The 24,018-nt window shown below is 42.7% G+C and overlaps 2 protein-coding genes across 6 annotated transcripts in view; one reads left to right on the top strand and one right to left on the bottom strand.

Annotated features, from left to right (window-relative positions):
* The first annotated feature begins 1,100 nt into the window (after positions 1 to 1,100).
* Positions 1,101 to 6,702, top strand: SCGB3A1 (secretoglobin family 3A member 1). 2 transcript variants are annotated; one of them, XM_016147671.2, is made up of 3 exons: positions 1,101 to 1,184; positions 5,935 to 6,170; positions 6,569 to 6,702. In XM_016147671.2, the coding sequence occupies exons 2-3, from the start codon at positions 5,937 to 5,939 to the stop codon at positions 6,590 to 6,592; spliced, it is 258 nt and encodes an 85-aa protein (XP_016003157.1). In that variant the 5' UTR covers positions 1,101 to 1,184; positions 5,935 to 5,936; the 3' UTR covers positions 6,593 to 6,702. The 2 variants fall into 2 exon arrangements, with proteins under 2 accessions (XP_016003157.1, XP_016003156.1); XM_016147670.2 differs by lacking the exon at positions 1,101 to 1,184 and adding an exon at positions 5,234 to 5,325.
* Positions 6,703 to 16,710: 10,008 nt separating this feature from the next.
* The window catches only part of CNOT6 (CCR4-NOT transcription complex subunit 6), a 68,395-nt gene continuing 61,087 nt past the window's right edge, over positions 16,711 to 24,018 (bottom strand). For all 4 annotated transcript variants that reach the window (XM_016147766.2, XM_016147764.2, XM_016147765.2 and 1 more), the window contains exons 11-12: positions 23,224 to 23,426; positions 16,711 to 21,116 (exon numbers count right to left, since the gene is read on the bottom strand). In XM_016147766.2, coding sequence (XP_016003252.1) covers positions 20,904 to 21,116; positions 23,224 to 23,426 — 416 coding nt within the window. In that variant the 3' untranslated portion in view covers positions 16,711 to 20,903. The remainder of the gene's footprint in view (positions 21,117 to 23,223; positions 23,427 to 24,018) is intronic.

Here is a 24,018-nt window from a genome sequence, read left to right on the forward strand (position 1 = left end):
AGGGGCAGAGGGAGGAGGTCAGAGGGGCCAAGGAGACGACTGAGGGATTCAGAAGGTGATGGGGCAGCATCGGTGAAGGTCCAGTTAGCCAGTGAGCAAGGGTCCCTGAGAGATGTCTCTGTGCTGCTCTGTGCTGCCACCCAAATCCATCAAAGCTAGTCTTTTGCAGCTCGGTGGCTGGGCATAGTCCTCTGTTGAGAGGCGGTTCCCCCACCCACGAATGGAGGGCCAGGTGTTACGGTCCCCGTCATTGCCTCTGAGATGGAAGTAACAGAGGAGTTGCTATGAAACCCCTGGATTTTAAGTGTATGCTCAGGCCTCACTTGGCAATGAACACATCTCCATGTAGGTGGGGCCCAGGTATGGAGTCTGGACTGGGACATTCCCTGGGGTTCGACCCAGCTCCAGCCCCTCACCTGACAGGCGGCTGCTTGGAGTGCTGGACAGTGGGGGACCTTCCAGTTCCAGGGGAAGAACCCTGGGAAGAAGCCCAGGGGATCGTGCACAGCCACCTGGAACCTGCAGGGAGACCTGGAGCAGGTCACTGATGTTCTCTGAGCTCCATTTCTTCTGGCTGGAAGGGTGATACTGTCCATGCTGCCAGCCCCATTCCATTTAGGGAACCGCCTCTGGCTGCCCCTTCAGTCCACGGGTTGTGGGACCCTACTCCAGCCCAGGCTGACACATGACAGCTGGACCTAATTATACGGGATGCGGCTCGGCCACAGCTGCTGTGTCAGCACAGCTGCTTAGAGCAGTGGGACCTGGTAAAAACTCATGGGAAGCTCCTGAGGACAGTAGTTTATCCCTCTGAGCCCAAATTAGTGTCTGAGGTTTGGCACTATTGGCTGTAGCTTGTAACCTTCCATCTTTGCTTAATTTAAGCCACGCAGGCCAGCTTTTCCATCACTTTTACCCAAAGCCCACACAGCAAAAACCATGTGGACGGCAGCTGACCCTGCCCATCCTCCCCAAGGGAGGGCCTTCGCAGAAGGAAGTGCTTGATGGAGCTAGATCAATATTGACCCAAGTGAAGTGCCCATGGAGGCAGGACCAGGACACATTAGTGACATAGCCCAGAGCCTGAGGACACAGATGACCGAGTTATGAGGAAGAGGAAGCTGAGGTGGGGACTGGCAGATTCCTGGTGTGAACCCTGGGCAGGACACCCAGCTGTGCACCTGGTGAGTGAGCCCAGCCACCCTCATGCCCTGGCACTGGCCTGCTCTTCCTCTGGCCACTTTGAGGCTCCACTGGCATGGCCTCGTCTGAGCTCCCAGAAGAGGCCCAGGGATGACCACCTGTCCTCCTGGGAGGAGAGGGAGGGATCTTCTGTTGGCTGGTGTGGTCCTGGCTTAGGAGGACTTCCCTGGGAGGGAGGCTATGCCAGCTAGGAGGTCCCCAAGACTAGGCTATTGCAGGGGCCTAGGAAGCTGGGGGACCCACCATGCCCACCTGCTGTGGCACCAGGGGGCTGTTTCCAAGCTTGCGTGTGCACCAGCCACAGAAAGTGAAATAGGAGCAGTTTATACTTGAGCAACATGACATACCTGTCCTAAAGCACTAGATCGTCATGCTGCATAGGGCTAGCCAAACCAGCCGCCAAACTTTAGTGACCACAAGGAGACTACACGACAGTGAGTTATCACAGAAAACTAGCAGAAGGTGGGCACTGAGGATCCCCCAAGAGAACTTCAACGATGCTTGGTAACCAAGACGATGGCCTGGAACTGGAGCTCCTGCTGCCCACAGCGGGGCCCAGAGCACCCACAGCCTCACTGAAGCGGGGCCGAGGTCCATAGTCTGCCTCAGATCACTTAGTCACTCTCTTAGCAGGTTCTCAGGACTCAGAAGCACAGATTCTGGTCTGACCAAAAGGGAATGAGAAGAGATTGAGGCAGCTTCTGGGACAAAAGGGGTGGGGGGCCATGCATGATGGCCCCAGCCAGACATAAAGGGGCTACTGGCCTTGCTGCCTGTGTCACCACATGGTGATGGCCAGACACCCTCTGCAGGTGTTTGCTGGAGTCAGAGCCACGAGGGAGGCCCAGGCAGAGGCGGCTGGCATGAGCCCCTTGGCTCCTGGCTGCAGTTCCCCACTTGAGCACCTGGCTCCCAGGGCTTGGTAAGCCCCCAGTCCTTCCATAGATCAAATTTGGTGTTTGGCCTACACCCTGGGCCACCAAAGTTCTTGCCTACCTTCAGCACCTCATTCCCAGAGAAGCAGGCCAGGTGCCAATGTTTGCTTTGGCCCAAAGGATGTCCTGCAAACATTGCCCAGGACAGGCTGACCATGTCATCAGCAGGAGGGGCACCTTCATGTCACCTCAGCCTGCTCTCAGCAGGAGGTAGGTCTGCAGGAGCCGGCTTGGGAAGGCCCAGGTGGATGCTGATGGTTGCTGCCCATCCTTGCTCCCTTTCCCTGTGCCAGCTGAGCTCTGACACCCCTCTGGGCCCCTCTGCTTTGCCTGGCAGGGGAGAAGGCCGTGCAGGGTTTAGGGGTGTGGTAGGCATAGAAGCACTCCACAGCTATCCAGGTCTTAAATCCTGAACCTTTGAATCTTACCTTATATGAAAAAAGAGTCTTGGCAGATGTGAAGAAGTTCATTATCTTAAATGAGGAGATTATATCCTGGAATACCCAGTGAGCCATGAATACAATCTTATCAGAGGGAAGCTGGGAGATTTCAGAGAAAGAAGGTTATGTGACCACAGAGGCAGAAATCGGAGTGACGAAGCCCACACGTCAAGGAATGCTGGCGGCCACCAGAAGCTGGAAGAGGCTGTAGAACCTCTGGAGGGAGCATGACCCTGCCGACACCTCGATTTCGGCCCAGTGACACATGACTTCTGCCTCCAGCACTGCGAGAAAATAAACTGGTGCTATTTTCAGCCACCAAGTGTGTGGTATGTGTTAGTGGGTCCAGGAATCTAACACAGAGGTGTCCCCTGGCCCATCATGCTGCCACCTGGGTTCAGGCCAGACCCTCAGCCACCCCCACCACCTCCTGCAGATGGTTCAGAGGGGCAGCACTGAGAGCCAGTATCTCGTGAAGGGTCAGGCTGGTCTGGGGGCGAATCCTGGCCTTGACTTTTATAACTCGGGACCTGAGGCAAGTCCCTTGGCCTCCTCAGTGGAAAAATGGGGACACGATGACACACACTTTGCCAGGTAGCCGCGGGGATGTACTTTTGAAATTGAAAATCTTGGGGTGCGTGTGAGGGGGCCTGCCATCACTGTTCAGCACAGGAAGCCAGGGACAGGTCCTCCTCCTACCACCACAGGCCAGGAGTGGGGTGGGGACGGATTTCAAAGATAAAGAGCTCCAGGAAGGGGATGCTGGGAGACCGCCGGGATGCGTGAGCCCAGGGAGCTGGTGCTTCTGGGAACACACAGATGGCCGCCTTCACCTCCTCTTGTCTTCTGGCCCCGTTCCGGCCCGTCCTTGTGGTCAGCTCTCTCTGATCCTGTATACACAGTGAGAGGTCCCCGAAGTCAGCTCCCAAAGTCTACCTGCGTTGTTCCGTGAGCCAAGGATCCAGTGACCGCAGCTTGGGGAGGTCCCAGCCTGGGCAGTGTTCGATCTCACCCACAAGTCCCACAACCAAATGTTCATTGAAGAAAGTATGATTCCCCAGAGCGAATGGCAGTCTGACCTTAGCCCTCCTGGTGACCCTCACACCCACTGCAGGCCTGAGTGGGTGGGGTGTGGTGGGACCTGAGTGATCAGGCGGCCCTGGGAACTGCCAGTGTTCCTCCCCAACCCCATGCTGGCGCGAACCCCCCCCCAGCTCTTGCGAGACTTCTGTACCCAAGCCTCGAAGAGACAAGAGACTCATGCTGATACAAGAAGTGGAAGGGCGCAGAGACAGAATCTGGGTTTGAAACCTGAAGAAACCACTCTGCTGTGGCCATGTTTTCCTTACCCACCTTGTGCTGTTGTCCCCTACATCCCAGAACCAGCCTCTGCTTTGGGAAGCCCTCAGGCCTCCAGGGGCCCATAGGGAAACCCCGTCTGGCCTTCCTCCAGCTCTGGCACCCTCTGCCTGTGGGGGAGGCAGCCTCACCCAACGGCTGGCAGGAGGTAGCCCTGCCAGCTGGCCTAGGCTTTTCAGAAGGGGGCTGGCCAGACAGAGCCACGTCCTTCAGCAAGTGCCCCCTGAGCAGCCAAGGTCCAGGCACCACCAGTGTGGCCATGGGGCAGCCACCTGTCCCACCCTGCCTCACCCACGCTAACGCAGATGTCTTGTCCTTTCTTGAGAGCAGGCTTTCTTTTAGAAAATTCCTTGGAAGGTAAATTTTCCCAAGTTGAAAATGTGTGTTCTATTGAAATTACTTCTACAATGGCCAACCAAACATACGTTTATAACACAAACCTCCCAAAACTGTCAAGGGAAAAGTGTAAGAAACGAGTGTACACAAGTGTGATCACAGCTGTTAACAAGCCACACACCATCTGCAAGAGGGAGAGCAGGAGGCCCCCGCTGAGGTGAGTGTGGCCCCAGGGGCTCAGGGGTGCTGAAGACCCCCCAGGCTGCAAAGGTCAAGACCCACTTGTCACCCAGGTAGAATGATTCCAGGTCTCTCCCTGAAAAGTCAGGTGTTCTCCCTATGAGCCTGTGTCATGGATTAAGTATGTTTTGCTTGTTCTCCACTGTCATGCTCTATATGTGACAGATGTGTGAAACTCCCACATCAAGACTGATTTAAAAGATGGAAAACTGTTCGGGGCCTTTGTGTTGGTATTGGTAGCTGCCAGTGGCCACACCAGGGAGGTGGCCAGGAGTGAGGGCTGACCACTCAACCTCCGTGGCCTCTCCAGGACCAGAAGGAGCCAGTAGGACCCCACAACATGATAATTCCAGGCTGGGAACAGGGGAAGGCCTGGGATCACATCCCTGCCCTGGCCTCACTCACAGGCCCGCAGGACTGCAGGAGGCCAGATGGGGTCAGGCCAGCAATCCCTATGAAAGGGGAGAGCCCTGGGTGGGCCTGACAGACAAAGCACAGCCTCATTCCTGCGTTCACCAAAGGACCTGCCAAGAGGAAGTCCCAAGACCCGGGCATGGGCTTCCCAGGGCCCATCGGCTTGAGCAGGAAGTTGGCCAGGGCTCTGCCTGTTAGCTGAGCAAACAGCACCTTTCTCAGGAAAGGGGTGGGAGAGGCCCAGCCCTGGGGAGGCCCAGGGATGGGGTATATGAAGCCTGCAGGCCAAGCCCTGGGAAGGGTGTCTTCAGTCCCAGGTGCATCCACTGAGCCGCAGCCCACCATGAAGCTCACCGCTGCCCTCCTGGTGCTCTGCGTGGCCCTGCTCAGCCACTCCAGTGAGTGCCCTCCGGCCTTGGCTCCCTGTCCCTGACATGGGGCCCAGGCAATGGCTCTGCCTGGCCCCCAACCCTCACTCCAGCCAGTCCTGACCCTGCTGCCTTCACACCTGCGGCAGCAGGCTCCTCATGCTTGATCCATCCAGTGCTCCCGAGGGACAAGGCCAGTCCACTAGGGTCCTTCTGCTGAGCCTTCAGGCCTCCTCTCACGCCCCTGCCTGCTCCAGTTTTTCTTTTTCATCCAACAACCCCAGGCCCTCCCAGCCTTGTGAGAATGTGAGCGCTGGCCTAGGCTGGGAACACTCGTCTGCTCTGTGTGTCATCCTCCAAGGCCCAGCCCAGGTCTCCCCTTCTTTGGGAAGCCTGCCGGGGCCCATACACAGAGCTCTCCTCTCCTCCTTTCACCCTCAGGCCACCTCTTATGACACTCTGTCCAGCAAGCTCCCTGCTGGACCACGGCTTTTTGCAGTCAGTGAGGGAGGGAGTGGCTGGCCAGGGTTGCTGGCAGGTTGTAGAGCCCCTGGGTTTCTCCTTGAGGAAACAGGTCCTCAAGAGTTCTCTTTGGGGGCCCGGGCACAGGTGGGTGACTCTTCTCTACTGTGTTTGCAGCTATGGCCTTTTTGATGAACTGGCTGGCCAAGCCTGAGGTCCCGACTGTACCTGCCCTCCCCGCTGCCGCGGAGGCTGGGGCCGGGGCAGTGGCCAACTCCTATTTCAAGGGCATCAACCCCCTGAGGATCATGCTGACAAGCCTGGGCATCCCTGTGGAGCATCTGGTGGAGGGCTCCAGCAAGTGCATCGCTGAGCTGGGCCCTGAGGCCATGGGGGCCATGAAGAGTTTGCTGGTAAAGGGGGCACCTGGCATCTCCCTGTGCACACCTCCCTCCTGGCTTGCCCCTATCCCCCGGCGTGGAAGTACCCTGTCTGCTCCTCTAAACCCTACACAGGGGTCCCAGTCCCACGACAGGGCCACCTTGTTTCCCTCCCCTGGGAGAAGCGTGGTAGCCTCAGGTGGGAACCAGATGGACCATTCTCAATGGCGTGGGGCTGCAGAGGGATGGAGGGGGTGAGGTAGGGACTCACCGGTGGAGGAGACACAGCCCATGTGTGTCCCAGCACAGCAGGTTTCATGACCAGCCCAGAAACCCAGCCGGAGCGGAAGCTGTGCCCTCCCCCGAGGTCTCTCACTGACAGGGCCTCGCCTGCTCTCAGGGGGACACACTCAAGCCTGGCTTCTTCCTAGGGGGCCCTGACGTTCTTTGGCTGAGTGGAGGCCCGAGTATCCCTGCTTGGGGATGAGAAGCTGCCATCTGCAGGCTGGGGACCTGCACCGAATCCGACTGTGCCCCTCCCCTACTCTGTCTTAATAAACATGGTTAAGAGTAGCTTTGGGCTGGTGTCTTCTTGCCTCAATGACAGTCATATCAACCTCCTACCCGCCATGTGCTGCGATTGTATGTGTTGTGTATGTGTTTGGGCGGTAGGGAGACTGAGAGACCACTGACATTTGGCAGGTGGCACAGAGCCAGCAATTCAAGGTGACAGGGATAGGTATTTGAAAACTAATCGGGAATTTCACCCCCTGTAATTGTTTATGAAGCAAGAGAATTATTAGCAAGCAAGACTGGAGAGAACTCCCCAAACGAAGCCATTTGTTGCTAATATTTGATAGTGTTTGTTTTCCTGCCTTAGCCTAGATTTCTTCCCTGGAATGGGGCAGGATTGAGGGCCGCAGGGGGTGTTTGCCTCCCCTGTGGTTTCACTGAAACAACCTCACTGCAATTCCTTTGATTCTGCAGAGGGCTAAGGAGCAGGGGTGCTGCAGGGGTGCTGGGAAGGGCCCGGAACACAGCGCTGACGCCCATCTAAGGGGGTGGGTGGGCGGGGACTGCCCAGGGAAGCTCCTTGTTGGTAAATTACGACCCTGGGAGAAGCACACCCTCTTCATGTCTCCCCGTGGACCACATGCTGTGAACAAACTGAATCCCTTTTTACCTGTTTTATATTATACCATGGCTCTGGTTTTTTTCTGTTTCTATTTTGACAAGGATATTCGGGGACTTAGTTTTGGGCCATTTTGACACATTCATAGTCAAACCAGAACAGGGAAGAGGCAACCTAGATACAGGTTCAATTTAAACCTCATTGTTACACATTGCCCCCAAGATCCTCAGGGGTCCTGATCCTCGTATAAAGCTCTGGTCCAGACAAAAACGTTAACCAGCATGAGATGAGTCGTTATGTATCTCTCATGAAGAAGGCAGTGGGGACATGACCTGACCTAGCCAACGGCTCCCAGCACTACACATATGGGCTCTTTGTGGGCTGTCTGGTGATAGTGCCTCAGTTAACGCACCGGATTAAAATATTGACCTGAATCTCTGTGAGAATGCTGTGTGCTACAGTCTGTTGGGACTGATAGTGGGCTTGGGGGCTAGGCCAAGGTCCCCATCCTGAGATGGCCCTGCTACCTTCCACCTGGGACGGGGAGGGGGACGTTCGCAGAAAATTCCTGGAGGGCAAGTCACAGTGCTTACATGAGGAAGACTACAAGCATCACTGGGTATCTGTGAAGGTCTGCTTCCCTCCTTCTGCAGATTTTCTGGAAAGAGAGAACAGTCATAATCCTGGGGAAAAAGGGAATGTGGTAGAGAGAAAGCTAGATTTCTTTAAATGTCTTACTTTGCCAACTGGACTTTATAATCATGTAAAGATTTTACATGATATATAAATAAGCCCAAATTAAAACATTTTAGAGTAGCTTTAAAAAATTGAAATTATAAAAAAGAAACAAATAAACCTAACTTTGTTGATAGTGGTGGCATATTCGCCCAAGAGGAGTTATTCCAATAATGTGAAACTATAGTAATTTATCTACGTCCTAGGAGTGGCAGTGGGTATACCCCAGGACAAAACTCTAGAAACAAACTTCTCTTGTTGGTGGCTACTATACTGAGGCAATTCTCCGCATATTCTGTGATAAGTCAAATGAGGCATTATGTTAGTGTCACTGAAAAAAGATTTTGAGCAAAGTTGAAACAAGATGTTGATATAAGATCATTAAGGTTAAATAAAAAACTTAGAGGTTGATCAAACTGGAAGTATAATTACCTGATGTATTTTATCTTTAGGAGGGAAAAAAAAATCTCTTATCTGTCTCCTGAAAGGACCTAGAAACTGACCAATCCAGTTGCAACAAGAATCCCTGCATCTAGCTAGTGACCTCTTAATAGCGTTTCTCAGGAAAGGAACCAGGAATCTTTGGAGCTGTGGCTAATTCCAGGACTGAAGCAGCAAATATAAAAGATGAACCTAAAATATTTTTTTTTATACCAGCATAGGAAGCTGCTAAAGACTATCTTTTTGGATTGTGCCTAAAAGACACAGGGACCAGTTTGAATAAAGCTCCCACTGGCCAAAGATGGGCTAATTCAAACATCAGTAAAATAGTGCAAGGGATGAAACTCATTCGTATGGTTAAATCCATGTTTTCGATACAGGGAAAAATAGTCTGTGTGGTAGGTAATCTTTGGAGGACACAAGAAAATCAACTCGTTTCTTTGACAAGCACTACATATTTTTTTTAAAAGAATGCTATCAGTTTGAAATATATACTGAAATATTTACAGATGAAATGAGACGATGTCTGGAATTTGCCTCAGAATAACCTGGAGTGTGCATAACAGGTAGACTAGCTGAATCGAGACCAGCCACATCTTGGTAACTGAAGCTTGGTGATAGGTGAATCAAATCCATTCAATTGTTCTCTGCACTATGTTAGAAACACTTCAAAATACAAAGTTTAAAAAGGGAAGATTAAAACTCAGAGAATATATGCGACATACAAAACTGATAAGGGATAAGTATTCTGACAATGTAAAAAACTGAGTCAATTGGAAAAGGTCAAAGCCTTAATAGGTATAAAATCATAAGGGGAACCTGAAATAGCCAAAAATAAATAAAATAATAAAATAAAATAAAACAAAATATAAAATAAAATAAATAAAATAAAAGCCTTTTATGATTAAGGGAAACATAAATGATACCATGTAAAATACCATGGTACCCACCAGATTGCCCCAAATGAAAAGTCGGACAAAAACAAGCATTGGCAAAGATGTGGAACAATGAACAAATCTCATGAACTCAGAGTGAGTAGGAACACAAATCTTGGACAGGGTGCAGCACATCTACCATAGCAAACACACTCATGGCCTTCCACCCAGCAAGTACCAGCCACAAGTTTATACTCCAGAGAAGCCCCCACATGCTGGCACCAACCAGATGTTCAGAGCAGGATGGTTTGTAAAGGAGGGTGTGGGGAGGAAGAAAACTAGAAATGACTCAAAGATTCTTGCAGAGCAAAATTGATAAATGTATTTTGGAATATTCATACAATGTAATATCTCACTAGAGTAAAATTAAACTACAGCTATTATGATGGCATGCATTGACATGAATGAAACTCAAGAACATATACCAACTAATTGGAGACCCAGGAGAAATCATACAAAAGATTTCATTTTTGTACATTTTTATAATTCATGTAACATTAAAATTCACCCCTTCGAAGTGAATCTAGATGTTTTTAGACTATTCAATGTCGTACAGCCATCATCACTACCTAATTTCAGAATACTTTATCACCCCATGCCCAGTAGAAGTCACTCTTCTTTGGAAATTGTCTACACAAATCCTTTATCCCTTTTTTACTGGGTTTTCTTTTCATGGTTGAGTTGTAAGAGCTCTTTATATATTCTGGAGACCAGACTCATCAGATATATGATTTGCAATATTTTTTCCCATTCTATGAGTTATCGTTTTAGTTTTAGGTTTTTTTTTTTTTTTCCTGTTGAAGCACAGGTGTTTGATTTTGATAAAGCCTAATTGATCCACTTTTTTCTTTGGTTGCTCATGTTTTAAGATGTCATATTTAAGAAACTATTGCCTAAACCAAGGCCATGAAGATTTATATCTGTATTTTTTAAGGTTTTTTAAAAGTAGTTTTAGCTCTTACATTTAGATTTTTGATTCATTTTTGAGTTAGGTTTTGTATATGGTATGAGGTAGGGGTCCAACTTTATTCTTTTGCTTATGGGCATTCAGTTGTCCAGCATCATTTGTTGAAGATCCCGTTCTTTTCTCTATTGAGATGTCTTGTCACCTTTGTCACAAATCAAGTGACCATAAGTGTAAAGGTTTATTCTGGGCTCTGAATTAATTCCATTGATACATATGCTATCCTTATGCCAGACAGCTTTGTAATAAGTTTTGAAACCAGGAAGTTTGAGTCCTCCAACTTTGTTTTTTTAAAGATTGTTTGGCTATTTGGGGCCCCTTGGGACTTCCACATGAATTTGTAGATCAGTTTGTTAATTCCTGCAACAAAAAGCCACCTGGGATTCTGATAGAACTTGCACTGACTGTAGATCAATTTGGGAAGTACCACCATCTTAACGAGTCTTAAACGTTTCAATCCACGAACACGAAATACCTTCATTTATTTACGTCTTCTTTTGATGTTTTATAATTTTCTTTGTAAGTCTTGTATTTCTTTCATTAAACTTATTCCTAAGTATTCTATTCTGTTTAATGTTATTGTAAATAAAATTATGTTCTTAATTTTATTTTTGGTTTGTTCATTGCTAGTGAACAGAAATATGATTGATTTTTGTATATTGATCTTATATCCTTTATTATCTTGCTGAACTCATTAGTTTTAATAGGTTTCTTGGTGTGTGGATTTTCTATGCATGAGTTCACATAATTTACAAATACGTTTTACTTTTTCCTTTCCAATCTGGATATCTTTTATTTCATTTTCTTGCCTAATTTTCCTGGCTATAACGTCCAGCACAATGTTGAATAGAAGTGGCAAGGGTGGACATCTTGTCTGTTTTCTAATCTTAGGGTAAAGCCTCCAGTCTTTCACCAGTAAGTAGGATGTGAGCTGTGGGTTCTTTGTAAATGCCCTTTATCAGGTTGAGGAAGTCCTCTTACATCCCTAGTTTGGTGTTTTTGTTATTTGAAAATGAAGGATTAGAGAATTTTGTCAAATGCCTTTTCTGTGTCTAATGAGAAGGTCCTGTCATTTTGTCCTTTATCCTGTTGCTATAATATATGACATTAAATGGCGATACTAAACCAACCTTACAACTTGAGATGAATCCCACTTGGCGGTGGTGTATAATCTTTCTTTTACATATTGCTGGATTCTGTTTTGCTATTATTTTGAGGATTTTTGCACTTGTATTCATAGATATTATTAATGTGTAGTTTTCTTTCCTTGTGGTATCTTTGTCTGGTTTACCTATCAGGGTAATACTGGCCTCATAAAAGGTTAAGAAGGATTCCCTCTTCTAATTTCTGCAAGTTCGTGAATTGATATTCTTCTTAAGTATTTGGTAGAACTCACCAGCGAACCCATCTGGGCCTGGGCTTTTCTTTCCATGCTTTTTTTTCCATTCTTATTTCAATCTCATTAAAAATTTATTCAGATTTTCTGTTTTCAAGAAGAGTCAGTTTTGGTAGTTTGCCTTTCTAAAACTTTGTTTCATATATGTAATCTAATTAATCAGCATAAAACTATCCAGTATTACATAATTCTTTTTATTTTGCAAGTTCATAGTAATGTCCTCCCTTTCATTCCTAATTTTCGTAATTGTTTTTGTTCCATATAAAGGCTCATTGATTTTGCTGATCTTTCCAAAGATTGGTTTTGATTTCTCTATTATTATTTTACTCTATTTCATTTTATGCTCTATTTCTTATTGCTTCCGTTCTTGCTTGAGTTTACCTTGCTCTTTGTTTTCCATTGTCTTAAAGTAGGTTATTGATTTGGGATTTATTTTGATTTGAGATCTTTTAAAAGTAGGTATTTATAGCTATAAACTTTCTTTTAAGTACTGCTTTGACTGCCTCTCTTAAGTTTTGGTATGTTGTATCTTCATTTAAGGACAAAAAAGGGGCCACGCACTGTACCAGCATGGTGCCCCTATAAACTCAGAGACCAAGAGTAACCACATAGGATGGTCTCAACATAAAAATTCCTAAGTAGATGCAGTCATGGTGAGTCCTCACGTCCTATGCCTGCAGCTACCTTAACAAAGGTCAGCCTTTACCATAAGTGGGTCCCTCTGCTGTGTGTCTGCAACAAAGATCACACACATACCTTTGAAATGTCAGTGATTGCCTTGTCCAGACCCCTTGGGGCACACTCACTGCACCAGAGCTGGAGACCACATTGTTATCTTGTTCCCTGCATACCATCTCTATGTGCTGTAAATGTTAATTAACTATCCTATACCAAACATGTAAAAGAAGCATGTTTTATTTTTTAGCCAATCTCAGAGACCTCCTGCTTTGCTTTCTCCTCCTCCCTTAATCTACTATCACTGGATTTCACATAACCTTCCTCACATCTCTTCCATTGATTCTAATGTATAAAACAAGCTGCAGAACTGCCTTTCTCTCGAGCATTTTCTCAATTCACTGAGATTTTGCTTACTGGCAATTATTGTCAGTTTGGCTCAAATAAATGCATAAAAATTCTCTACAGGTTTGGACATTTCTTATGTTGGAAGAATAAAACAGTGAACCATTGTTAAAATTCCTTCGCAATTCAATAAAAAAAGAGATGACCATTAGTAAAAGAGATGATCATTAAATTGTCTTTCATCTCTTCCTCTGCTCAGTATATATTGATTTGAACCAATATATACTGAGCAATTTTAACAGTTGTGACACATTTCAGAATCTGTTTCAAAAAAATGAGTGCAATTATTTTCAATAAGCATCATAAGGTAAAACAAAATAAGGGGAATCCAGGTTCCTTTAAAAATTCCAGTAAATCTAGATTTTGACTTAAGGTAGCTGGAGAACTATGTATAGTGATAGAAACTGGATTTTGTTTTTTCATATCCAGCAAAAATTCTTCAACAGATATGAAAGACACAAAAATACCTGTTATAAATTTATTTTAAGGTGAAAATGTACATTTCTTTGTAAATTCGGAAGCCCTTTCAGACAAGGTGTACACAAGTATTAACCGGGCAGTGTCTTATACAACACAACTCGCCAAAAACTAACAAGTACTTTCAATTTTTCAGAATTTGAATCAATTGATCTTTAGTTGTATTAGGTCTTGTGTTCTATAGGTAACTATTGGCTTAACTAAAGAAATTTCATTTTTGTGAAACATTTTTAGTCTTTTATTCATAATTTGCTAATGAAATTTCCTTATTACTTTAAAAAAATGTTATCTCCATTAAAATCATTTTTCTGTGCAAGAATAAAAGCCCTTTTACAGCTGGTCAAATATACAAGCTTATAACCCATTATAAACTGTTTAAAAGCTTTGTTGGACATTTCAGATGATTAAGTTCATCTATTTTTTCTGACTGTTGAGAGGAAGCATTAAATTCAATATGTATTTGAAGAAAGTGTATCTTAATATTGTTTGCTTTATTACCTTTACCTTTTATAAAACTTTTTCTTTTGCTCTGGTGCAGCGAATTGCAATTGTCATTTATCATGAAATTTGTAATATGCCTTCTGGTTTTTTCCAGTTCTGTTTCAGAACTAATTTTAAATTTAGTAATTTGTCCATATTTATTTTTTAAGCTAGAAAAATAATTTAAATATAACAAATGCGTGTACCTCAATTCAATGACTAATTTAAGACTTACATATGTACAATTAACATGTCATTTGCATAAAATATTCAACTGACACATTATAATGTGACTTTTATTAGCAAAACATTGTTAGGATGGAATCAACTCTTGTGACGTTAACTGATGTTTGTATGTAATGCAAACAAGCAGTACACTGGTTCCATATCTCACACAATGCAACAGGTGAAATGAAATATGGTCCTATCAAAAATGTTCCATTTAACAGAAAAACATCTACAGTTCAAGTCACGCTATACATATTTCAAAATTCACATGTGGCTAAAGGCTGTCATACTGAACAAGAGTTTAATCCTTTGCGTGAGGGGAAACTTAACTGGCTTTAGAATTCTTGGATCTTTTCCATTTGCTGTGTTTTGCTCTATTAAAGTACCTTTTAATGCCTAGTCTTACCCAGCAACCCCTGCTGAGCAATCTTTTTACACTTAATCCATTTTCAGGAATAGTAAAAAGTCGAAAGGAAACTAGCTAGAAGAAGTAAATGAGCATCAACCGCTATTGTTTATTATTTTCAGGATTTCCTCAGCTGTTTAGCAGGGGCATACTGGATCTTTTGCAAACTGAGATCTAAATGAAAAATAATAGGAAATGAAGTTAAAATGCACCTTGAGAACAAAATTCTTTGAGCCAGTGTTTTTGTCTGGTCAGTAAAGGGAAAATTAAGGCCTTGCTGCTGAAGACAGAACTGTTGAGACAGTTTGCTTAATGGAAAAGATGAGTGACTGAACAGAACTCACTCACCTGTCTTTTCTCGCACGAATGAAGCAGGAATCAAGGTTCTTCGTGATTCTTTTTCCTCAACAGTCCAAATTCCCCTTCCTTTCTACCCTTACTGCCCTGCAAGCTGTCCTCAGCTTGTCATCTGTCAACTGGACCATGCCAGAACCCAGCTAACTAGTCTTATTCTTTTAATTCATCCTCCAGTCTGGTAGAGCGACCCTTCTAAAACAGACCTGGTGACACTACACATTTAAACCCTGTATGGCTGGCTTGTTACCACCACCTACAGGATGAAGTTCCAACTTTAGCATTGGGATCAAGGCGCAGAAGTCTCCACCCACTGGGTTCCCGCCACTCCACTCACAGCCACACACACTTCCTGGCCCCCCACTCACGCCTGTGCCCCACACTCGCACCACCACCTGGAGGCGGCCACCTGCACCAGTGTGAACATCGAAAGGAAAGCAATCCTGCATTGTGCACGTTTCTCCTACCTGGCTTTGGTTCCACCATCATACCTGTCTTTACTGTATTTCCTGGACCACGGTTTTTTTTTTAACCCTTTTCCCGTTTAGAAAAAAAAAAAAAAAGCACGAATCACTGCCAGCGTTAGCATCAGGCGTAGGAAGGAATGCTACATTTTCTAGGACTAGACATTTTCAGCAATTGAGAATGACTGTATTTTGTTAATAGAAATAATAATAAAAGCAAGATAGTTTGTGGCAAACTTTGGGGGTAAGGTTAGGACTGTAATCCACGAGTTATCTCAGGATAAACGCTGTAGCTGCAAGTACCACCTGTGAGGATTCTCAGGGCAAACGGGAAATAGGTTAAGAATTACATCAAGTTTGGAAAAGAATAGCACCAGCAGGACGGACACGAAGCAGAGATACTGAGATACTGAGACGAGGGGACCGCGGGGCTGCTCTTCAGAACCGCAGCTGACTCACTCCTGTGCCAGGAAGGCTGGGAGGCCCCAAAATAAGAGCCTGACACCACCTCCCCCACCTCCTATAACACTGGGATAGAGCAGTTTCTCAGGACGGGCCCCAAAATAATTTAATATGCTTTTGAGTAGATTCAGGTGATCTGAAGTTTGCAGTTAGTTCAAAGAAAATGAGAAAACCGACATCTCCTTACTCATCTGATTTAAAATGTTAGTATTACTGAAGAAAGTGTAGAAACTGGTCTTCAAGCCACCTTGTAACATCCAGCAGTTTTTGCAATTCCTAGCTTTAGTCTCACTGGTTAGACTCATCTGGGGAATAATCTACTGAGAACATTCTGTAGTTTATTATTTCGAAGAAATTTGCTTACAGAAATATTTCTCAAATTCTTGTAAAATTCTAGAAAAAAAATATCTTCTCTAAGACTCTTCTAATATATAACCCGGTCTACTAAAATTGTCTTTATAGTATTTGTGAAAGCTTATCTTTAAAATCAATTTAAATTTGGATACCTAAATAAGACTCCAAAAAGGGAACTCTCAGTATATATACATTGTTATCCAAAACCTAAAAACCGTATTCTACATATATTCTAGTTTGTTTCCTTAGGTACCTATGCCTCTAAAGGACATTAACGAGAATTATAACGTAATATGAGCATACTTCATTACTTTTCTACATTTATTTTTTGACAATGATAAGGAGGAATAAAACTTCTGTTACAGACTGAGATAAAAATACATGTTAAGGTTTAAGTAGAAAATGCCTACTTTAAAAACTGGACATCTTAGCAAAATTTATTTTATCTAACTTGTCTTCCGATTTTAAATAAATTTTTCAGCATCTACATACAATTTTACATTTATTTGTTATAGAAGTAGGTTCTAAAAATCGGATGAAGTTAATATCCTGAAGAGTTGAGAAGTCGCACGTTTTTAGAGTTTATATATACAATAAAATATATATGTAACAAGTAAAACACACTCAATAACTTAGTAGGATCCCACCAACACGATGTTTGCTACTGTATTTAAAAGCATTTATTTAAAATACGTCAACCTCTGTCCAAAAGACAGAAGACATATGAGCTCACCATGAGGTATATGGTAATGACAGCCCTAAATGCAAAAGGACCATCAGTTGCCTAAATATACAACCAAACTTTGGCAAAGACGTGAGTCTTACACAGAATAACACAGCTGGTGAGGAAACCCTCAGGTTTACATATCTCTACAACACCACGGCCCTGTCCCCCAATCACTTGTCCCTTTCAAAGGGTAAATTATAACCCTGTCCCAGATGACTCAGAATTTTAGTATGTGCTCTTCTCATTAACACTTATTTTTCTCAAATCTCACTCAGTACTACAGCTATACAAATTACACTTTTAAAATATTTGAAACAGATATTGAATTTATTGGTTGGCTATGAGTAGGAAAATACATCGGTAAAGAAAAGAGACCCTGTATATAAATATAATACTAGCTAGTTACAATTTCACCAAGAAGGTTCCACTGAAAAGAACAGTAAAAGCCCTTGTCACCTCCAGTCCATAGGTACATATTCAGTTTCCTGTTACCCTTATCAAAGAGCTGCCTAGGCAAATGCGACATTCTTTGAGCTTAGTGCAGATAATGTGCTGGGTTTTGTTACATGAATGGTAAACAAAAGTTAGTCCAGTGCATTACACAATATAATGTACTGTGAATTAAAACTAAATATTCTATTAATTTAGATACTACTTCAACATACTGGTTATTAAAATGTATGTAACCAAAAGAGAAGAACAAAGTGAACATCTTGAAATACTGTTTCTGAGTGGGGTGAAACACTGGCTGAAGGTGTTCTTTGAATTATCTGCAGCATTTGTACTGGGTAAGCCGATTGGTTCATCAAAAGAACATACTGCTGTAACTGTTTTGCCTAGGTTGGCTTTGTCCTTATATGACATGACCCCAAAACCTTAAAAGTCACTATGGAAACAAATCCCATGAGTTTAAATATTACAATATGGAACACTAAAACAGGAATTTATTATTGAAACCCTGAATATCAGAAGAGCTTCAAAATTTTAATTTCAACATTTAGAAGTGCATTCCACCCAATTTAACAATGTCCTTAGGTTTCAAAGTGCTAACTCAAAAAAAGTTTTCCCGCTGTCACCAAATCAGGTAAAAATAAAAATACATTTCTTGGAGATGTCCCTTGCCTAACTTCTAGGACAATTAAAGTTGCAATCAACATTTTATATCTACAACTTTAGTTTAAATTATGCCATAAGTTAATTTTGATGAACATAATTTAAAATCTCAAAGCATAAATAATTCCCACTTATATGGTAAACTGTACTTCAAGAGATTTACAACAAGGAATCTAGTACCTCCAAATTTCTAATCATTAAAACAGAAAACATATCCCAAATTTTCTGTAAAACATTCATAAGATGGATTTACCCAGCAAGAACACTGATATTACATTATGGCAACACCACATTAAATGTATTTGTTACAGAACTTTTGGAAAAAAAAAATCTATCCTGTGAAAACACACTAGTTTTTATTGCATTTAGAGATTATGGATTATTGGAAATTCTTCAGAACACAGAAGTATTTAAAACACAAAACCTTGCTTAACAAAAGTATCACAGTCTGTTTTGGAGACCCAAAATATTTCTCTTTTGAAGGTTATAGTTGTAAATTACACTCTTGGTTCAATTTCTCACTATCTCAGTAAGGTGGAGAAGCTGTTCAAACTGACCCACAGAATGCAGTATGCCTAGAAGAGGCAAGAGCAAATATTTTCAAGACATGACAGGCCATTATATCTTACTATCCTGACCCCGAATTCAAATATATTGCAGACAAGTACAGGTGAAAACATTTTCTGTAAAGCTCAAACCTTTAGCATCTAACAAGTGCACTCTAGTTCCAGCATCCATGAAAAGAATACATCCTCCACTAACAAATGCAAAATGAGTAAGTGCCGCTCCCCTCCCTCTTCCATAAAGATCCCTGGAACTATCATCACATAATGCAGATCGGAGGAAAAGCAGTTCCTTTGTCTCATCAGCCCCGCAGCCCCAGCTCACATTCGCTGGAAACTGTCATGATGCACATTTACCAACACAGTGTTTAGGAAAAATGAGTAAACACACCTTTTATTCACACTTTACAAAAAAATAAAATAAAATAAAATAAAACAAAAACCCCATCAAAAGTTATGCATTGGTTCTACATCAATAATACCAGCTTTCCAAAGTACTGATTATAAACTGGACGTGTTTGGTGTCAGCACAACTTAAACAAAAAGCAAAAAATAAAAATCCACCACAACAAAAATCTAAAAACAAAAAAACAAAACCTCAAAGGAGAAACCAGGTCCCAGACAAAGATTCAAGATCAAAACCTTTTGGAGAATATTTTTAAAAGAAAAAAAAATCATTTATTAAAACAGTATGTAAATTTTATTTTCTCTTAAAAACAGAATAAGCACATTTAAGTGCTAAACATTTTTCATAAAATTTTAAGTCATTATCCAAAATGACTCATTCTATGTATAAAAATTGTTAACATTCAACAATTTTTTTCTTAATGCTCACATGGTGTCCTTTTGCTCCCCTGCCTGCAGTTGAAACAAAAGCAGCTGGACCACATTCCCACTGAATTCATTTGATTTTTGAGACAAGAATGAATGAATGAGACCAGAATATATACAAACTGACTTTGCAAAGTTAAAACGGGCTTTAATCTCTAATTGACTAATGGGACTATGGGCAAAATACACAGGGTACAATATAACTTTTATTTTGGTTGACACATTAAAATGACTTAGTCACTTTAAAAATGATCTGAAGAATTGTCTTAGGGACCTGTTTTGAAAACACATCTCATTTATACTGCTTCATAAGTGGAAAATTACTTTTTTTTTTTTTTTTTAAAAAAAGGAATGATTTAAAAAAACATGGAGACTAAGGAATACATGGAAAACAAAAAATTCACATGATAGTAGTATTCTGGGTGACAGCACTGTGCAGTGACACCAAGAAGCAGTGCTTGGGTCTGGTGAGCAAAGACCCAGGGGTCCACCCTACGTACAGGTTCCAAAATGTGATATTCAATGCTTCACAATGGAAAAAAGCCACAGCTCATACAAAAGCTTTTCATAAAATTCTCACAAATGTTAAACAGTATTTAAAAAATATAAAAGAGGATGCACAGATTTTCTCTGCATGCACAGGCAGTGCTTGGTGAGAACGAATTTAGGCAGGCACAGTGGAGATAGGACAGGAGGTGTCTCAAAAGGAGTTAAAAAGCTGTACCTAAGCAGCTGTAATCTTTTTAACTTAAAAAAGTTAAAGATTTAAAAATATCAGAATGTACATATAGCAACCATTACATTCAGTCCATAAATGCCTACAGGTCATTCACTGCTCAGCTTACCTGTCCTGGTAGATAAGATAGTTCTCATAAAAACCCAAGATTCGTGGATAAGTTGCCTCTGTCCCGAAAAAATATCTGAAGCTTTAAACAGATTTAAAAAGCAATGTTCGCAATTTAAAAATAAAGTAGTACAAAAGGGCCAACAAAACCCTAACAGTGCAAATCATCAGCAGAGAAAGTCCGTTGCAACTTCTTTTACAAGCTGGCCTTTATAACACATGAAACAGGTAAAAAAACTTAGCCTTAGTTTACAATACAATCATTTCCAAATCTGATTTTTTAGTACAAAATTTCATAAATCAGGTCTTCTGTGGATCATATACAATCATAAAGGCTAAATTGAAATTCTATATTTTACAAACATGTCTGAAAAAGGAGGGAGTAAAGTCTGGATGAATGGTCTCTGGATGTTATTACTGGCCTCAAAAAAGTAGTGCTACAGATTTCTGTGCAAAGAGAATATGCTGTTCAAACATTTTCCTATTTCAAGGCATGAAAATATTATATTGGATAGAAGAAACAGGAAAATTACTTGTAACAAATTAAAGATAGGTGCAAACACACCAATCCCTGTCTAACAGTATATAAAGCATGTTGGGCTCAGAATTTGTCTGTTGCTAGCACCTGGCTTTCATACTATATCCTTATCAAATAATCAGATTAAAAACTCAAATCATCATTAAAAAAAAAATCCCTAGTGGCCATCCCTCACTCCCTATATTCAGATTTTTTAAATGAGTTTACAGGTGAAACTGAGGTCGTCCTCTGAAGATACCTGACTACCTCCTGCCAGGGAGGTGGACGCCGTTAACTTGGGGCAGGAAAGGCAGCACGAGCTCCAGTTGTGCAAAAAGTGAGAAGTGGTCGGAGGGGATGAGTGGATGTGGGCAGCCGCTGATATTATTCTCAATTAGCCAGTGGTGGTCCAGAGGTCCCAGGATGCCTAATGTGTTCAGCTGAGGCTTAGAATAGAAGATGTAGTCAATTATACCCTGAAAAACAGAAGGGAAAAAAAGACAAGACCTCCATATAAGATAACACTGGAATACTGAGAGCTCTCAAGACATACCCTACAGCCATGTTTGCTAAACAAAGGGACTTACTGTAGTGTGTCGGAATAAGCAGTATGTAAACCAGAGGGTTCCCCAAATGTCTAATCTTGCAGAATGAAGAAGGTTAAGGGGTGGCAAATTCATTCTTCCTTCTACCTAGATCTTTTCAGAATTTTTAATGAGCCCTAAAGACTCCTATGGCCTCTGCTTCTCCTTCCTCACTTAATCTGTGCCACTTTGCCTTGCTTACTGCATTCCTTTGCCATACTAGCCTTTTGACTGGGGGCGAGGTGGGTGAACTGGGGTACATTCTTTGTACGTTCCAGTCTTTCTCCTGCCTCAGGGCTTCCACACATGCTGTACCCCCGCCTGAAACATTTTCTTCTTATCATCTGCTTCATTCCTTCTCAACCTTCGAGTGTTGAGTTCGAACTTTCCTAAGACTTTTGTCACCCACGTGATACCTCCTACATCTCCGATTCTCTTCCCTTGGTGATGCACGCCCTGTTATATATTCATTTATGCGCTCGGGACCTGTCTCCTCCATGGACAGTGAGTTCCAGGAGGTCTGAGACGTCTCTACCCTGCATGTCTTCAGCAGTACCCAGGTGCGGCATCTGGCACACAGCTAGGCATCTCTTGATTTGCCCTGTCCTCCCTGTGACTTCAGATGCTCCTTCTCCAGATGCTCATGGCCAGGAATATTTAAGCACATTCAATGTCTTCTTTCTATCTCTGTCTAAGCAACAAGAACAAGAGAAAAAAACCCTAATCTCTTTCGCCTCTCAGTTACCAGCCTCACTTCCTCTTCAGTCTGCTCAGAGTAAGAGCCGCAGAGGTGGTGCTCAGCACCTTGTTGCTCAGTCACCTTTTGGCCCCTGTGTTCTAGCCTCTCTGCTCATTGCTCCAGTGACAGGCACCCCTCACCGCACTCCTGATGCCTACCGCCCACTCCTCTCCTGAAAGGCCGCTTTCCTCGGTGGCGAAGCGCCTACACTGTTCTGCTTTCCTCCGCCTCTCTGGTTATTCTGGCACCCACACGTCAGTCTTCCCCAGGTGTGCTCCAGCCTCTCTACGACTTGACAAAGTCTTCTGTTCCCAGGTTTTAGTCATTATCTACAGTACTGGGGATCCTCCAAAGTCAAATAAAAAATTACCATAGTTTCCGATAGTTACTCTAGTCTAAACAGCCCTCCTCTCCAAATTTAAGAACCATTCAACACCAGAATTTGCACTCTAGCAGACAATCTAACCTGACCCATTATTTTTCCAGCAGGTCAGACCTGGAAAACCAGGATTGAAGAGAGCATCAAGGCAAAAGGTGGCTAAAAAGGACGGTTGAACACAAGCCCTAAACAACTACCGATATCAAAAATAAAGAGAATCCTCAAGGAGAGGGTCCATTCACATCGTAAGCTGTTCGTTGCGTAAGAAGGTGTATAAATATTTTTAACAATTTTAAAATGGCCAATAATAAACCACATTTGGCACTCAAGGAGTACAGTTTTAGTTAAATTAATATAATGAGAGACAAGACACCTCAGCCCAAATAACAGCAAATTAGATACAGGGAAGTCCTCACTTAATGGCATCCACAGGTTCTGTGACATTAAGCAAAGCTATGTAAAACGAGGCCAATTTTACCATAGGCTCGTTGACATAAACAAAAGTAAGTTCCTATGGCATTTTATCAACATTATAATGAAACGATGTTGAAAGAAAACATTACTTGCGGGCCTGCTGCAATGTGGTGCTACATTACCAGCTGTTGGCAATAAGCCTACAAGAAACATAATTGCCCCAACAGGTGACGACGGTCAACTCAGGATTTACTATTATTATTTCATCTGATTTATTACCCTGGAAATGATTCTAACAGGTATTTATAGAATTCCAATCCCATGGAATTCTACAGAAAAGTAATAAAAGAATAGAGCTGTCCAATAATTTGAGAAGGCCTAATTCCAGTCTAAACACTTATGACAAAGTAACAAGACTCTCTTTAAAAAAATGGAAGTTTTAAATGTTTATCCATTTTGAAACTCACCTTGAAATCAAACGTGTAATTTGTGTAAGGCATCAGGCCACTCTCATAGGCACTCTTTAACTTGAAACCATGAGTGATCCTCCCATTGGTTGTCCCATTTTTCCCATTACAGCTGAAGTTTGTAAGACTTTCACTATATCTCAGTTCCTTAAAGTCTTTATGGTTTGTTTCTACTCCACCAGTGCTTAAATATTCTACAACACCTAGAATGGAAATAAATGAATGTTTGTCATTGTCATGTACAATAGTCACTGTATAAAACATAAAAAGATAATTCAACAGTAAGTAGTTTTATGCCACAATTTCTAAAACATTCCCACTTTCTAAAATTTCTTACATTTTCCAGGACTTGTCTAAATCCATTTTACATGGCTTTAATGATAGTATATTGAGTATTTTATATTTGCTTTACTATATCACATAAACTTATGTGTCTTCTCGACCACCTTTTTAAAATGGTTGCATAATAACAGGCAGGGCTGGTGTATAATATTTGTTAAACTATTTTTTTTTTTTTTAATTCAGGCTGTTACTACTTTTAATTGTTCCATTACATACATTGGCCACTATGGAAGAGAATGCCACATTTAGTCACAGAGCGAGTTCACTAGCCTTGGATACGATCTTCCCAATTTCCTAAGCATAAGATGGGCTGTGCAAACATTTTCAAATATTTTTCATGTAATTAGTTAGCAAGGTTGAACATTTTCCCTTCTGTGTTCTATTAAAATACTTTCAATGCTGAAATAGGTCTTAAGATATCTATGATTTGACAAGTCTCTCTGCTCCTCAGAT

This window comes from Rousettus aegyptiacus, unplaced genomic scaffold, assembly GCF_014176215.1.
Source record: "Rousettus aegyptiacus isolate mRouAeg1 unplaced genomic scaffold, mRouAeg1.p scaffold_m13_p_7, whole genome shotgun sequence".
In the NCBI taxonomy this organism is placed as follows: Eukaryota; Metazoa; Chordata; class Mammalia; order Chiroptera; family Pteropodidae; genus Rousettus; species Rousettus aegyptiacus.

Excerpts from the sequence above, each read along its gene's own strand:
- SCGB3A1 (XM_016147670.2), top strand. The coding sequence starts at position 5,271 with ATGAAGCTCACCGCTGCCCTCCTGGTGCTCTGCGTGGCCCTGCTCAGC. Across the intron at positions 5,326-5,934 it reads GGCCCTGCTCAGCCACTCCA|CTATGGCCTTTTTGATGAAC; the intron begins GTGAGTGCCCTC and ends CTGTGTTTGCAG. Across the intron at positions 6,171-6,568 it reads GGGCCATGAAGAGTTTGCTG|GGGGCCCTGACGTTCTTTGG; the intron begins GTAAAGGGGGCA and ends GCTTCTTCCTAG.